Raw genomic sequence first — 17,225 nt, 5'->3', positions numbered from 1 at the left:
ATAAAAACATCCCTACTTGGAGCAATCTTTTAGCATGTGTGAATGAAATGGCAATGCATTTGAGATGAATAATTAGATCACAAAGATTGAATAGAAAAAAGGAGTAAAGCAAGGAGAAATGGGAGTACACCCAAGGGATGTCATTGGCCTCGAAGCAATTAAAGCTAAGTGTGATAGACTCTGTTGCAAATGGCTGCCTAATTCAACAACACGGCATCTTGGGCATTTCTATGGGCTCAACTTCTTGGAAAGAGCTTCGTCTATGTTTCCCATTCAAATCAAGCATTCAGAAATGTTGTCTAAGCTGGTGGCAATATGGAGGAAAGGTTTTGGTCCTTGCTTCCGGGAAGAGTCTACCACACTAAAAGGTGATTTTTCCTTGGGGCTGAATATTTGTCTCCATCATTGTAGCTCTGATCCATCTAAGTCCTTGGCTAGTAGGGAGAAAGAATAGGAGAGGAGTGCGCAAGGAGTGCGCATACTTGTACTACCTATACACTAACTCATCAACAACAGAAACAATGAGCTTATACATGTTTAGGATTAGGATGGTAATAAACATATAGCACTCCCATTTGTATTGATTTTAATGAGACATATAAACATAAAAATGATGATTAGATTGCATCCTCTTAAAAGTTAATTCCCTTTGGAATTTTATGAAAATTTTGAGCGATTTTCTCTTGATTCTCAAATAATATGCTTCTATCAATCTTGTTCAAGTAGCTTAGCCATCTCCAATGATGATGCTAGATCGCTCTACATGTAGTACGTCTAATTGTTTTGGTGGTGTTCTTGTTTTACCTAAGGCATGTTCATTTATATGTGAGATGTCATTGAACTTTGCATTTTTTTGTTCATCACATATGAGTATGTATATTATAAGAGGGTTGGTTGGTACCCTAACTTTGATTTGGTGTTCTTTTCCAAGATAAAGTTATATGATTGTCTTGGTTTGCACAATTTATTTTTTATCTATTTTCGTTCTAGTTTGTCTTCCACATTGTTTTTCTTACTCAATCGTGCATAAGGTTAAAGTGTTAGGTCTTTTGAGTAGTCTATTTGCAAACGTAGGTATTTTACATTAGTGAAAATCATGATCACATTGCAAATCGCCCCTTTCCATAGTTCTTTTGATGATCAATGTACTTCAATTTTAATCTTATATTCTTGTAAGATCTCAATAACTTGGAGGAACTATGTGAGTAGATATTTCTTATCTATAGTTTAAGGTTGACCATAAACATTATATTCAAAAAATTTGGACTTTCTCTCTTCGTTTAGACTTTTTTTTTGAATTGGTCACCTCTACTCAATATCACTTAGTAGACTCATAAATTGGGTATTTTGGGAACACTAGATGTGTAAGTTCCATATAACAAACCTAAAAATTTCCCAAGATTGTAAGCGGTGACCTCTACTCAATACATCATGGGTAAATTTGCAAAAAAATGGATCACCCCCACACAAATATGGTCTAATGAAGCTTAAAATATTGTGCACCTCCACTCAGTATGCAATATATGGAAAGAGTTGGTGGAATTAAATATATAGGGTGTGTATAGATACACCATTTGATTGTATTGGAAAAACTTTTTTGAATTCAATATATAGGGGGTGTATAGATACACCATTTGATTGAACAATATGCTTATGAAATATTATTAAACATTTTTATTTGTTTAATTGCAGAGAATCATGGCTCCCAAAGTTGCTTCCAAGGCTCCCAAGATGATTCAGAAATACCTTGAATATGGTTGGTATTTCATGGAGCATAATTCAAAGAGTTTCTTGGGGATCACTAACGAGGCTGTGTCAAGCTCCAATTATAGTCATGAGGCAATAAGAAATGGTGGAGTAGTTTCAATTATAAGTATTAAAGACAATGGTTCAGTTGAGGTTGCATGCAGAAGTAGGAATGAAGATGTGGTATATAAGTTATGGGTAATGGACAAGAAGTACATGTTGAAGGCTACACTAGATTCAGTGGAAGGATATGCAAAACTACTTGATGCCTTGAGATTACTCAGGATAAATTGGGATGGTTTGCAAACTGTGCCAATAGTAGTACTACAATTAGTGTGCCAGTAGTAGTACCTGTAGTAAGTGTGGCAACAATAGTACCTACAGTAAGTGTGCCACCAATAGCAAGTGTGCCACTAGTAGCATCTCGTTTTGAGGTTGTACACCCTGCAACCACCATGGCATTAAGTACTGGTACTTGTAGAACTACAAGAAAGCGAGTGAGTTGTCTCGGGGCAGAATCAACTTCCACAGCTATTCCAAGAAAGAGGGCAAAAAGAACTCCAGCTCCATGGGAAAATCGAGTGAGTGCAGGTTATCTAGCACTAGGTGAGCAATTGGATAGTGACAGTGAGGCTAGAGAGTCCGAGGAAGAAGATGCATTTGCTGATTTTTCTATAAGTGTGGAAAATTTACATCCTCATCAAGACGAGGGATATATTTGGGGATTGGTACAATTTCTCATCATCACACCGCTCATTGATTGAGCTTCCTTGTTCACAAATCAATGGAAGTTAGATGTGCATTTTTCATGGAAGTTGTATGAAGAGACTAGGAATGCCAAAATGCCATTTGCAGGCAATGCCACTCTCCATCCAATGAAGTTTGTGAGACTTCCAGAAGATGATCCTGAATTGAAGGAAGTCACATTTCAAAAGCGTGGAGATTTTCTCAAAGCCTTCGAAGAGTTTAAAGATAGTGACTTTGATCGTGAAGCTGATCTCTACCAGAGTAGATTTGGGAATGGCATCGAGAAGAGATATATGCTTGCAAAGAACAGGTTCCTTGATAGATGTAGGTTTGAGCCCATTAATGGGCAACACTTTTGTGAAGCTTGTAGAATCGGCCTTGAAGAGGGACAAAAGGAAAACTTGAATCACACTGAGTATCTACAAAAGTTTCAACGGGTGTTACATATGCTTATTTAATGATGACTCAAAATATATTCTTGAATTTGAAAGGTTGAATCTGGTCCATTGACTAGGAGGAAAAACTCAACTTTTTTCAAGATCCTAACAAAGGTAAGGGAGTTATGGATGTGATGCAGCTCACCACAAATAGTGAAGGGAAGGAGACCTATCATCGCTAAATACAATATGACGTGGACTCATTTTTACAGATGCATGAAGGGCATAGTGAATGATACACAGCCAGGTGTGCAGGACTTGAAGACCATAGTTGCAAGATATAGGGACTTTACTCGCATAGTGTTTCGTAAGGAGTCAATCTTTCAGATTATGTTGGATGTTTGTAAAGCATATGAAGTAGGAAAGATATCCTATGAGGCACTAGAGCATGCAGTAGGTCAGAAAAAAATAACAATAAAGCAAGTTTCTATTGTTTGGTGGAGACCATTACAGTACATTCCAGATGAAATAATAAAGGATGTATGCCAACAGCTGCTTGATGGTGACTTCTTCTTTGGGAAGAAGAGCAAGCATAGTCACTTGGATGAAATAGTCACTAGAATGGTGAGAAGCGAAGGTGCTTTATCAGCAGTAATGTTTTTATTGAATTCAGATCAAGAGTTGGCTGGCATAGTTGCTAATGTGAATAAACAAAAAGTCCTTGGTCTTGGTCAAATAATAGACAAGTTGTGGGACAAAAAGTGGGTGTGTTCATTAGATGCAGATGGTAGTCCAACAAAGGATGCAAGAGGAAAGATGCCAAAGATTTTAGAGAAAGAGTATGTAGAGATCAAGAAGAATACCTTGGCGCTAAACTTGCAAAGTACTGTAGCAGCAACTGGTATAGCCTTCAGCTTCTCTTATGACATCCTCTTATCAAAGGAGGATACAAAATCTGTACATGTCAATGGAATTGATATAGAGCGCTTCATGCCAATGAGCGGTGATGCTTGGGATAAGCCATGTGTGTTTATCCTAGATGAGTTGCAAGACTTTGGAGTGGCGGGGATAGTTGACCTTGTAAAGTTTATCATACACGGCCCTTTGGAAGACAAGAAAAGATCAATGCTGATCATGTTCATGTCAAAAGCACAAAGGGATCCACTCTTTGCCAGTTTGATATCAATTAGATATCCACTTACAAAAATCTTTCATGGTGTATCGTTGCACTATGACTTGATCATGCTAGAAGGCACCGGTATTCAAGTCTTGAATCCATACTCGATTTGCTTCTTAAATAGGGGTGGCAGTCCTTTAATTCAACTTCTTATAAACCCTATGGAGCTTGATTATAAAGAGGAAGAAAAGATTAAACTAGATGCATCAATGGTGGACTATGGAAAGACAAAGCACCCTGAATTGATAGATGAGATGGTATCCCACCTATTGAATGATGGATGGATGGTAGCATTGTATCGAATGGTTTTTGTAAGCTGAAAAAATGCTATGCCAAGGTATTAATGTAAATATCATTGATACCCCCCATCAAATACAACATTTTGATGCACTTTATAGTTGTACTATGATCTTTGAAGATGAAAGTTTCAAAGAAGAGAGAGGAGATAAAGAAGGTGACTCAGAGGCTCATGACTCTAGTGCAAGTAATGAGGAGTGGATGGCTCTTCATTTAGTGAGACAATCTCCTTTCTTTAGCATTATGATGGGTGTATGATGGATGGATCCACAGACATTGCAGTGATCTAGCATCTCATTGTGTATGTATCTTTTTTAGAGGATCCTATACTTGTTACAATCTTTTTAGGTCTATTGGAAATCGGCAATGGTACAACCTCTGCACTTTATATTGCATTTGAGAGACACCTATCTTAATATGACCTTGATACTTTATACTACACTTTGAGAGACTACTGCACTTTATACTTCATTTGATAGGGTATTGTCTAAATATGACCTTGATATCCAAAAATGATTTGATTTGGTTCCGATGGTCCTACAACATCGACTAGAAAAGTACACTGGGTAGTCCAAGTTGTACTCCCTTGGTTGGGCTAGCACACACTCGAAAGCAAAGTTTGAGGCATCTTATGAACATGGAATATTAGATTCCACTCCGGGGCCCATGATACCGGTGTTGTGGCCAGAGTTAGCTTGAGGGTTTCGAAGGATATTTGCCATTCCTTGGTCCACTCAAAGACTACTAATAGTTGTACAATGGTTGGGCTATGTCTGTGTAGAACATGATGAACTTTTGATAGTAGCCTGTATGGCCCGTAAACCACTCCACGCCCTTGGAATTTGTGGGGGTAGGTAGTTCTAGAATGAGATTGATCTTGTTGTAATCTGTGGAGATGCCATTCTTGGACACTATGTGACCAAAAATCACGCCGTGTTTGACTAAGAATTGACATTTGAGGGGATTCAGGGATATACAGTACAACCTGCACCTCTCTAGGACCAATTTTAGGTATCTCAAGTGATCATCCCATGTTGAGTTTATGCACACATCACCAAGAAGACTTCCACGAAGTCCCTTATGTACTGCTTGAAGACGGCGATCATCCCGCTGGAATGTGGCGAGTGCATTGGTAAGCCCAAATATCATTACTTTGGTTGCATACACACCCCACTCGGTTGCGAAGGCAATTTTATGTTGATCCTGTTAGGCGATAGATCTCTGATTGTATCTCAAGAATCCATCTAGGAATCTATAAGATTCCTTTCTAGATACTCTTTCTAGAACATGTTCTGTGAAAGGCAAGGGATAGTAGCTTCCTTTTCGGCTATTCTTTCTAGAACATGTTTCGTGAAAGGCAAGGGATAGTGGGTTGGGCCTGGGGCAGCATTGACTTTTTTCAAACCCACTCATACTCGAATATTTCCATTCTTCTTTAGGACTATCATGATCAGTGACACCCAATCTGTATGGTCTATCTCATAGAAGAATCCCACATCTATGAGTCTTTGGATATCCTCTCTCACTATGAGCACATATTTGGGATTCATAGGATAGGGATGCCGACGACGCACTGGCCTAACATCGTCTAGCATGGGTCAAGTGTGTTGCACGACTTTAGCAGGCACACCCTTCATATCCGTGTATTTTTAGGCCATGTAGTCCTTGTACTCTTGAAGGACGAAAATTAAAGCATTCTCCTTGTTGGGGGTGAGGTCATCTGCTATGAATACTGGTCGTGGGTCCTCCCTTCTGGTGCCAGGTTTACCTCCTTAACCTTAGCTAGGCCATGGTATCCTTGGAAGCACCCTTGTTCCTGACTTCTCTTGGCCTGCTGGTATAATTAGTTGCATTCCTCGATCATGTAGGCCTTGTAATGGGAAGGTACCTATCCTAGATCCTCCTTCTCTTCATCCTCCTCCTCCACTCCCCTTGGGGTGGTATTCATCTTGGCCCTAGCTAGAGCCTTTGGGCTTTTTTCTGGGTTTCTCTAGAATAGGCTGATTTCTTTCTTTCAGCCTTTTTCGGTTTTTTCCATACTCAACACCTTCGGGGTTGTTGTCTTGTATGAAATATTTCAAGCATTAATAGAAGGTTCCTTTCTTTGGGGGGGGGGGGGGGGGAAAGGCGGGGCACTCATTGGAGGGGTGATTGCCATTGCATACCCCACACCACATGTTGTCTCTCTTAGGAAACAAATGGGGGTTACTCAGTATCTCCTTGGAGGTCCCTAACTTCCACTACTGGCCCAGCTGATTCAGTAGGTTTGAGGCCAGCTCGCTCATATCCAAGCCCTTGGGATCGTTTTTCTCCTACTTGGTAGGCTCCACACTGGAAGACCTTACCGATTGTGATACCACTGATGGAGCTATAGTTTTGCTTGGACAACCTTATCCATCATATTATCACTTATACAGATAGCTACCTTGCTGCAGAGTTTGAAGGAAGTGGGATTTTTAACCATTAAGTGGTCATGCAGCTTTGGGTCTGCCAATCCGATGAGGAAACATGGTAGCAATCATTCGTCGCTCATCCTCCCATGTGGTTCATAGTGGGAATTGAGGTGTTTGATCCTAGTGATGTAATCCCCGAGGGATTCCTTGTCATTCTATTTCACCTCATATAACTGATTAATTAGGCTCCACTTATGTCCACTGGGGGTGCCTCCCAGTTGACTTTCTCTTCCAAGTTGAGTGCCCTATACCATTGGTCTGCCTTGCCATCCAAACTAAGGCCAAATGCATTAACCATTTTTAGATCTCCGGGAGCACCAAAGGCTTCGCATCTTTGCTCGAATCGCTCCACGTGGGAGACCGGATCTCCTTCCCCAAGGAATTTAGTTATCGACTTGGAGACAGCTATGGGTCGACTCCTAGAGGGATTGGCGATCCATGCTAGAAATACGGGTGTGGCTAGGGGTGGGGAAGCCCCCCTTCCTAGTGCGTTCACTAGGATGTGCATCGCCTCATCAAATAGCGCCATTTGGGAAGCTAGTGAAGGTGGCATTGTTGTCGGCCTAATGGGTTGTAGAGGTGGCCTCAAGATTGGCCCTGGCATTCAGGCTTTGAAGTGTGCTCCCTCATATATTGGAGTTGCAGCAGTTGTGGGAGTGAACTATCAAACTCTAGGAGGAAGCAGGTCATTAGGCATCTACATGGAGGTTCCTTGCGTTGGATGGTAAGGTGGAACTTGTGTGGCTACGTAGATGGCGAATGTGGGGTGCACCTGGAAGGTCAAAAGTTCATAAGAGTTTCCCCCTTGAAAGACTCGTGTGTTTCCTCAGCTAGGGTTTTGCCATGCGAAGTCCCTCATCCCTGGGTCTTCATCCTCCATGTGTTCCAAGTCAGGGTGCCTCGTGAAGGTTGTGGGACTTGAGTCCACAAAGGCGGCCTCAATCCCTACCTACGGCTCAAGGATAGGTTAATACTGGCCTCCCCTTTTTGCAAACATATTGGCAAAATGGTTCTCCACGTCTATTGAATCCGTTCGGCCCAACCATCCAAACATGTTTGTGGATATCATTCCTCTTAACGTGGAGGCTGCGAAAGGAGCAAGAGAGTTAGGTGGAGTGGTATAGGGGGCTTCAGAATCCCTCAGGCTTGCGGGGTCTTGCATTTCCTCGTTTGAGCTCTTCATCTCGTCAAAACTAGAGGGGTCCTCACGTCGAGGCCCTAAACTGAGTGAGAGCTAGGAATGGAGCTCCCAGTTGGAGCCAATCCCAAACTAGGGCAAAAAGTGGGCTAAGCGTAGCTCAAAACATTGTCCTCAGGCTCAGGTTCCTTGGACAAATTTCTTCCAAACCTCAAGTGCATGTATAAGATCTCCACGCAGGTACACTCTACCTCAAATTTAATTGTGTATATTTTTTGACTGTCCTAGAACTATCCCCACAGGCGTAGGGATAGAGCTATGGCGACGGGCGTAGGGATAGAGTGTTAATATAAGTCAACGAGATGGATTGGGTATGGTATGCCCACTATCATGGGGTTAGCGCTAAAGCAACAGGTGGCGAGATGCTCAGGTCAGCAGGATGTGAATATGGCGACGGTCGTAGGGTTAGCTATAACTTTTGGTGCATGAATGAGAAATTTCTCCCAGTGGGCCTGTCAACACTCAAGAACCTCTTCGAATTTGAGTGTTCTTGTTGGAATTTGCTATCACACACACCTTAGCAATCTTCTAAACTATCTTCCTATCACTTCAAAACACTAACAAACATTAAAAACAAGATTCCCATGATCAAGGGTGCTTTCCAACAGAAAATGATAGTTTTCATCTTTTTTCTATCCAAACACACAGTCCTTCACTCATTCCTCTCCTAAAACTCCACTATCAAAGTTCCAAGTTAAGCTTGAAACAATGAGCAATAAGTAAATGACGAGAGAAGGCAAGTGCAATACAAAAGCATACCATGAACTCCCCAACAGCGGCGCCAAAGATGTGTCATCTCAATGGTCTCACGTATCGTGGGGATCTTGAAGGAATGCCGATGAAGCCTCCACTCCAAGCTACTTTTTGTGATAGCAAAGCAAAGCAAAGCACGAGCCGTCCGCATGTGTCACTCAAGCAGCTCCTAGATTGTTGTAATATGTTTCGACGAGAGAAAGAGGGAAGGGGGAGAGGGGAGAAGAGAGGGAGAAGGGGAGAAGAGAGGGGAGACGAGAGACGTCGGGAGGGAGGAGGAGGGAAGGAGAGTGTGAAGGGATGGAGTGGCAAACACAAAGGCACTACAACGAAAACAAGAGAACACCCAAAGATACTCTTGAAAGAGAAGAGCGAGCTTGTATCCCAAACTTATGCATACAACAATGAAGACCAAAGTCAACCATTTGGCCTTTTATACAAGTCACCTTTTAAGGGGGGGGGGGGGCGAACCCTTTTCCTTATACCACTCTCTCTTGTCTCTCTTTTGTTACAACCACTTGGGCCCATATGGTGCCAAGGCATTCTCTCAACCTCCTCTCGTCTTCAAATGGCTCGTGTTATCTTTATACGGGATCCAGATGGCTCTTGTGTTATCCTTGCCAATTTGGATGGTCCCAGCGCCTTCCTTTGCCCTAAGCCATTTGAGGCTCAAAACTCGGATGGCGAGGTCGATGTTGAGCCACTTGCAACTCAAAACCCACATGGCCAGATCTGTCACAGTGCTCCATGGCTATGGCTGTTAACATGTGTGCTGCTACAATTGATGGAAGCTCTTTCTTTTTCTGTTTTGGAAATAATAAACTAAATTGTTTTAAACCAAACCCTAATGCATACGTGTCAATCTATATTGTCGGATGAACCTCTTGTGGAGTGTTCACTAACTCAAGCGCTTTCTGAGAATTGTTTTCAAGGAATTGTGTAACTACATCCTCATTAGCTACATTTCATAAATCCTTAAAGCTTTTCTTTTGAAATTGGGCTTCTAAGTAGAAAGTTGAGTGCTTTGGCCAATCTTTGATATCTATGAAAATGTTAGATCCTCAGAAATGGGCCAATATGTTTCCTATGTGCAAATTCCTATGCAAGGACCAAGCTACATGAGGAGCAACCATGTTCATTGCTTCTCTTCACATTATTTACAAATGTTCGAAGTCCTCTCAGTGTATCCAATTACCCTCACTTCGCATTTAGGTTCCATATATACCTCATAAAGACTTTGTAGATTCAAGTTGATACAATCAAGATGAAAATTACATAGATTTGTTACATTTTGGATTATTTGATAGCAAATTCCTCCTTTACACATACACTTTTTAAGTCCAAACCTCTTCTCATGTTTTGCAAGTTTACTACACTTTATGTGATGACAACTTAGTCTAAATGCTTCAACTCTAGCAACCTACTCCGTCACACCATCACTTAATTTGGCTTCCTCACTATTGCAAAACTCTTCAAGTTCCAAGTATTTTGGACACCACTTTTTCTCCTCTAGGCCTATTCTTTAAGTTGGTGATTTCTTTCTCAAACTTGATATTTGCTCCATAAAGGCACAAGCTCACACAATGCTAGTTCTTACATCCCACCTTGATGTATGGGAGAGAAATTATGCAACACTATTGGCATGAGAGAGATGGTCTTCATAAACACCCACAAGAGGATTGATGTTCCTAAGTTCTCTCAATGTATCCAATTACCCTCAATTTGCGCTTCGCTTAGGTTCCATATATACCTCATAAAGACTTTGTAGATTCAAGTTGATACAATCAAGATGAAAATTACATAGATTTGATCCATTTCAGATTATTTGATAGCAAATTCCTCCTTTACACATACACTTTTTAAGTCCAAACCTCTTATGATGTTTTGCAAGTTTACTCCACTATGTGATGACAATTGTGTCTAAATGCTTTAGCTCTAGCGACCTACTCCATCACACCATCACTTAATTTGGCTTCCTCACTACTGCAAAGCTCTACAAGTTCCAAGAATTTTGGACACCAGTTTTTCTCCTCTAGGCCTATTCTTTTAAGTTGGCAATTTCTTTCCCAAACTCAATATTTGCTCCATAAAGACACAAGTTCACACAATGCTAGTTCTTACATCCCACCTTGATGTATGGGAGAGAAATTATGCAACACTATTGGCGTGAGAGAGATGGTCATCATAAACACCCACAAGAGGATTGATGTTTCTAGTTTCGACTCCACATTTCAATGCTACACATTGTACTCACAATTCTCCTGGCGTAAGCCCATGTATTCTCTTTAATAGTCTCAAATGAAATTCAGCCAAGCAAGAACACCTACTCTTGTGTAAGAGGAGTGACCAAATTAGCTACACACCTTGATGGAGGATGCAAATGCAAATGGTGCTACAAAGTAGACAACATAACGAGTAAATGGATCACTCCATATGAGAATTCTTGACAATTGGGAGGAAGATTGCTTGATGAGAGTTTGAGACAAAAGACGCTTGCCTGGTAAGAGAGACTTGGAGAAGGCTAGATTGCTCCATGTTGACCTGAAGTCCAACCATCATGGAAGGTCCAAAAGAACATGGAAATCTGCCTCCTCTATATCAACTCCAACGTCATCTCTAAAAGCAGGACTGTAGGCGCAAAGTGGCACCAAAGGACTCCGGGTGTGCATGTACTCTGTATAAACTCTAAAGCTGGTGTGGCATGCATTCGTAACCATGTAGTCAAAGAATAGGCATCCACCATAAAGCCAAAGATGACATGTGATGAACTCCTCCCAATCATCGCATGTCTAGCAGCGCGTTGTGATGCTCTGTGCGCCACTTGTGCATAAATTGACATCTTCTTCTTCTCTTGTTAAAAGCATGGAAGCAAGAATGCACTTCTCGTTGTCCTACGTCTGAACAACGGAAAGTAACTATCAAACTGGTTGAGCCAAGATGAGAGTACCAATGGTTCTGTTTTCCCATCATACCTGTTGAAATTAAGCTATCCTGGAAATGAAAGCTGTACTGGGTGTGGAACTGGTCGAGCGCTCTCTACTACTCCAGCCGGGAGCAAAAGACAAGGTCAATGATCCATCCCGCTCATCTTTAGCATCTCAAGCCTCGACCAAACTTGGCCTGTGAGTTCAGACTGGATCTAAAACATAAAAGGCTGCTGCAAATCCCTGTTGCTGTTCTGGGAGTTTGGCAACCCTTGTTGCTTAGGCAGATTGCAACGTGCTGAGGGATGCCCATGACAATAATAGGTGGTAGGAAATGGAGCAAAGTAGTTTCTTCAGTCCAACCAAAAGGACATGGAGCAATAAAAGACTGCTGCAAATCCCTGTTGCTGTTCTGGGAGTTTGGCAACCCTTGTTGCTTAGGCAGATTGCAACGTGCTGAGGGATGCCCATGACAATAATAGGTGATAGGAAATGGAGCAAAGTAGTTTCTTCAGTCCAACCAAAAGGACATGGAGCAAAATGGAGCGATGTAGTTTACTGCAGTCCAACCAAAACAGTCGTACTACACGGACCTTGACACCACTATGATAAAATTTGGGCTCAAAGGGCATAGATATTTATCATAGCAACCGTGCGCCAACATTGGTTTCAGCTAAGTTTCATCTATGTGAACACTTCCACAAAAAGCATCTTAACCGTGTTAAAATGTAAAATGCATCAGACCTACTCTGCCCAACGCATGCACATGGACTACTTCTGACAGCAGAAGACTGCTGCTTTACTGCTTGTGGCCTTGTCGCAGTCTCTCATCACAATTTCTCAAGACAAACCATCAAATACTGCTTATGGGAGGGGGACAGCTTGACCCAATGCTTCAGACTTCCTCTTCGCCTCCCCCCACCATAATACACCTCACAGGTCTAGTGTTGCAAAATGACTTCGCCATTCTTCTTTTTTTTAAAGAGCTGAGTGAGAGTGGGGGGGCTGGTTGTCGGGGTCACAAAAAGCTTCAACATTTTATTAACGACAGGGCAACCAATACTTTGTACCAAAAACCTATTAAAGATCCTATGATCCAAGCATACATATTGTCGAACGAGTCCTATTTCCCAAAAATCTTCCCCTTGAACCTCCAAAGTTTCAGAAAACAGGATGGCAAATAGAAGCATACTAAAAGTCATGAAAATCCAGCTGTAGCTGACATTAAAATAAAACGTACTAAAATTGACCATTATAAAGTTTCCCTCGATTGTCAAATTGCAATACATACACCCTGGCAAGACTAAAAGTTCTTACAGAATCTTACCCTAACCGAGTTTGATTAAAGACAAACTGCATATGATGTTTCCTGCTCCCCCCCCCCCCCCCCCCCCCCAAAAAAAAAAAAAACAAAAAACGAAAGGCCGCAAGGCTGAGCAGACCTTTTAAACATGCATTATGATACATCTCTTGGTACCCAAAATTACCGACCTGGCCTCTCCTAAAATTGGAAAAGTGTTAGTGCACATACTGGCTACTTACACGGTAAGTGAGAGATGGCCAGCAACTGATTACACATGGCCAATACATGTCGCGTGTTTGCTCTGAGCATTCAGCCTGGTTCTTGTCAATGCTGAGACCACTGAATGGACTTCAAGTCAATGCCTTCCTGTACCATTTCCCACAGTGGGCTCATTTTTCGCAGCTTCTGCACTTGGTCTACTGTCAGCTTGGTGGCCCTGTCAATCTCCTCTGCAGTTGTGAAGCGCCCAATCCCAAACCGTATAGATGTATGTGCCATGTCTTCCTCTACACCTAAAGCTCTTAAAACATAGGACGGTTCAAGGCTGGCGCTCGTACAAGCACTCCCACTTGACACTGCAACTTCCTTGAGCCCCATAAGCAAGCTTTCTCCTTCTACATACGCAAAGGATAAATTCAGGTTGCCCACATACCTGTGCTCTGTACTTCCATTTATGACCACGCCATCAAGTTGTGAAGTTATACCCTGAAGCAGGCGCTGCTGTAGTTCTCGGATGTGCTCCTCGTCGTTTGCCATTTCTTTAAGAGCAATCTCACAAGCTGTACCAAAGCCAACAGCCAAAGGTGCAGGTACAGTCCCACTCCTGATTCCTCTCTCTTGACCCCCACCACTCATTTGAGGCTCCACTCGCACGCGTGGTCTACGCCTCATGTACAAAGCACCTATACCCTTAGGCCCATAAATTTTATGCCCACTCAAAGACATCAAATCAACTTTCAATTCGTCAACATTGATAGGAATCTTGCCAACGGCCTGAGCAGCGTCCGTGTGCAGAAAAATCTTATGCTCCCTGCATATTGCTCCTATTTCAGCTATGGGCTGGATGACTCCGATCTCATTGTTGACGGTCATCACAGAGACGAGCCCGGTGTCGGGACGAATGGCCTTCCTTAACTCGTCTAGGTCAATCAGCCCGTCCTTTTTAACAGGGAGATAGGTGACTTCAAACCCTTCTTGCTGCAAATGTCTGCAAGAATCTAAAACGCATTTGTGCTCTGTCTGCGTAGTAATGACATGTTTCTTTTTATCCTTATAAAAGTGCATCACACCCTTAACAGAGATGTTGTTGGACTCCGTTGCACCAGAAGTGAAGATGATCTCTTTAGGGTTCGCACCGATCAAACTGGCCACTTGCTCTCTGGCTTTCTCTACAGCGTTTTCGCTCTCCCACCCATAGAGATGAGTCCGGGAATGCGGATTGCCGAACTGATGCATATAGTAAGGGAGCATGGCATCGAGGACGCGAGGATCGACAGGAGAAGTGGCCTGCATATCCAGATACAAAGGGCGGCCAGGGAAGGAAACACCTTTCATGTGGATACCGTCAGGCTCGTGCTCATCGGGAAGGGAGAGGGCGGCGGCAGCAGAAGTGGACTGGAATCGAGAAGGGGAAAGAAGAGGAGAAGGAGGGCGGGAGAGGGAGCCATGGAAGCGATTGCAAAGCTTCACGAAGGACCTCGCAGCAGCCATGGAAGAGGAGGACGACGAGGAAGCTCTGCAAAATGCCCACAACCAAACAGAAACCCTCCTGTCTTTGAATTGTTTCTGGAAGGGGTTTTGACCATGGGCGGTTGCTTAACTCTTTTTGATGATTCACAGAAGAGAATCATCGGTTGGTTAATATCTCTATTGATTGAGAGAAAAGAAATGAATGATTCACAGACAAGATGAATTACATCAAATAGGCCTACCTTATCTATGTTTGTGTAAATGAGTGAATGGTCTGTCCAATAAATGAAGTTTGTGCCGTGTAAGTAGTGATCTTGTGGTTTATTTGTCCAAACATGATCTATAGTAGAACCGTGAATTGTAGTTGGTTGATCGATTAATTGTGTCATGTTCCACTTGCACGTGAATGTTGATAGTTCTTTTGTTCTATTGTTTGAATTGTTGTAGTTGATGTTGAAGTCTCCGACAATTGTTATTTTTGTGGATGTTTGTATATCGGTTAGAAGTGTTTGAAGGCAATAGTTAAGTGTTTTGGTTGTTGTTGTAGGTGAATTGTATACATTGATGATAGCAATTTCATCATTTTCTTTAGTTGAGAAAATTGCTAGTAGGCATTCACAATTTTGTTTTTGGATATATTGTTCTCTTATCAAATTGTTTTCCTTTTTGTAACATGTTGTGATTGCGATTCCATTTGTTCGTTGTAAACATATGAATTATGGTAAGTGGAGGACGTTGGAGGAATTGTTACGCAATTCTTGAAAACAAATAATTGATGCACTTAGGAGGCTTTTGTCATTAATTATATCTTCAAAGTGTGATTTTAAAGCTCTAGTATTGAGTGATTGCAAAGTTTTAATGTTATTATTATGGTTTGCAAAGTCAATTTGTTTTGTATTCCATAATCTATTATTTATCAAGCGTTCAATTTCTTTGAGAACATTTGGATCAACTTTTATATGTTTGTTTTCTATTGGCTTGATGATAAACAAATTTTGGGGGTTGTGAATGCGGGATAGGGCTGTGTATACAAGGCCATGAGATTTGATTGAGGAGGGATCAAACGTTAGCGAGTCCATGGATAGCCCTTGTGAACAATGGATTGTTCTTGCTGGCAGCTGGTTGTATTGGAAATTGAGTGCGAGAAACTATATTCAAGTGGTTCTTACCTATTTGAAATTCTTGAGTGATTGGATGTATTGGTGTCCAAGTGGAAGGGATTTTGTCATTGTAGATATTTTTGTTGTTGAGACGTGTTGTTTTGCCTATGTTGTTGTTGTTGAGGAGGACCCAAAGAACATGTGGTTCATTATTTTCACTAGAGCCTTTGAATATTCCATGAGCACCATTTACCAAACCATCTAAGATATCTAAATTTCCAGAGCATATTTCGACTATCATCCCAGGTTTCAAGTGCAATGAATTGTGCAGGCCACCAGTGTTTTTTGGGTCTGCTCGTATTGCCACTTTTTTGCTACATGTTTTGTGTTTTTTGTCAGTTGCTCGAATAATGTATGGGGTTGTTGTTAGCAATTCAAATACTTCTTTGTTGTGAATGTCTTTTGCTGCATTCGTGTAGAAAAGGTGAGGTATGCCTTCTTTGACCATAGGCTTGCGAAAGTAATTTTTGTTTAAATATGCTATGTCATGGTCAGTATGTTCTCCCACTCTTAATCTATTAAGAATTTGTACAAATTGTTGATTTGTTTGACGCATAGGTGTCGTTAGCTCATAGAGAAGTACATTTTCTTTCCAGTAGGTCGAAATTTTTGAATTGTTTACTAATTTTTCCATAAAGTCCATGAATCCTTTATGGGGCTAGCTTGGCATAAATCCCCACACAATAGTATGTCTACCCCCCCAAATGGTAGTATGTGGTTGTGTTTTATCTCCCTGAGGCGCATATCTGCTGCAATTAGTGTGCTATGACCGATTAGAGAGACTTCGTCAAAGACGACGAGTTGGAGGTCTTTATAAAATTGCGATAGTTCTTATAGCTTCTCTGTTGAAAGGCTTGTGTAATGGGATGCCATTAGAGGCAAATGGAGAGCTGCATGAATAGTTGTTCCTCCAATATTGAAGGCAGCCTTTCCAATGTAGGCAAGCAACAAAACTTTTGGTGTGTCTATGTTCGTAGTTTCTTTGTGCGAGTAATGCCTTAGTAGTGCTTGTACAATTACTAGTAATGTGAATGTTTTCCCTGTGCCTGCATTGCCAGTTAAGAAGAGATGTATATTTTGTTGTGGTTCCACTCTTTTCTTTAACATGATGTCATTGACCATTAAAACGTTGTTGGTCGTTTAGCTTTCTGAAAGTGGCATAATGCTCATTTTGCAGAAGCATTTTATATGCTAAGAGTATTGATTTTGGCATTGTGTTTGTATTTCTTTCCTTTGGCATATCAACGGCAATGTTATACATATTGAAACATATCTCATGGGATTGTTCTGAAGTTGTTGTAGTACTAGAAACATTTGTATAATTTGGTGATCTTGATTTAGTAATTTTGTTGAAGTGCACCTTATTTTTGTCTATTACTTCTTTGTTATCATTGTATTTGT

At 41.5% G+C, this 17,225-nt stretch overlaps 1 protein-coding gene across 1 annotated transcript; it reads right to left on the bottom strand.

Annotated features, from left to right (window-relative positions):
- Positions 1–13,053: 13,053 nt before the first annotated feature.
- Positions 13,054–14,925, bottom strand: NFS1 (nitrogen fixation S (NIFS)-like 1). The gene has a single exon (XM_087398984.1). It carries the CDS (start codon positions 14,683–14,685, stop codon positions 13,300–13,302), a length of 1,386 nt encoding a protein of 461 aa, XP_087255110.1. The 5' UTR covers positions 14,686–14,925; the 3' UTR covers positions 13,054–13,299.
- Between the last annotated feature and the right edge of the window lie 2,300 nt (positions 14,926–17,225).

This window comes from Dipteris shenzhenensis, chromosome 27 (genome assembly GCF_047967505.1).
Source record: "Dipteris shenzhenensis isolate YYH24624 ecotype China chromosome 27, Dip_SZ_1.0, whole genome shotgun sequence".
In the NCBI taxonomy this organism is placed as follows: domain Eukaryota; kingdom Viridiplantae; phylum Streptophyta; class Polypodiopsida; order Gleicheniales; family Dipteridaceae; genus Dipteris; species Dipteris shenzhenensis.
This window is presented reverse-complemented; position numbering and strand designations above follow the sequence as displayed.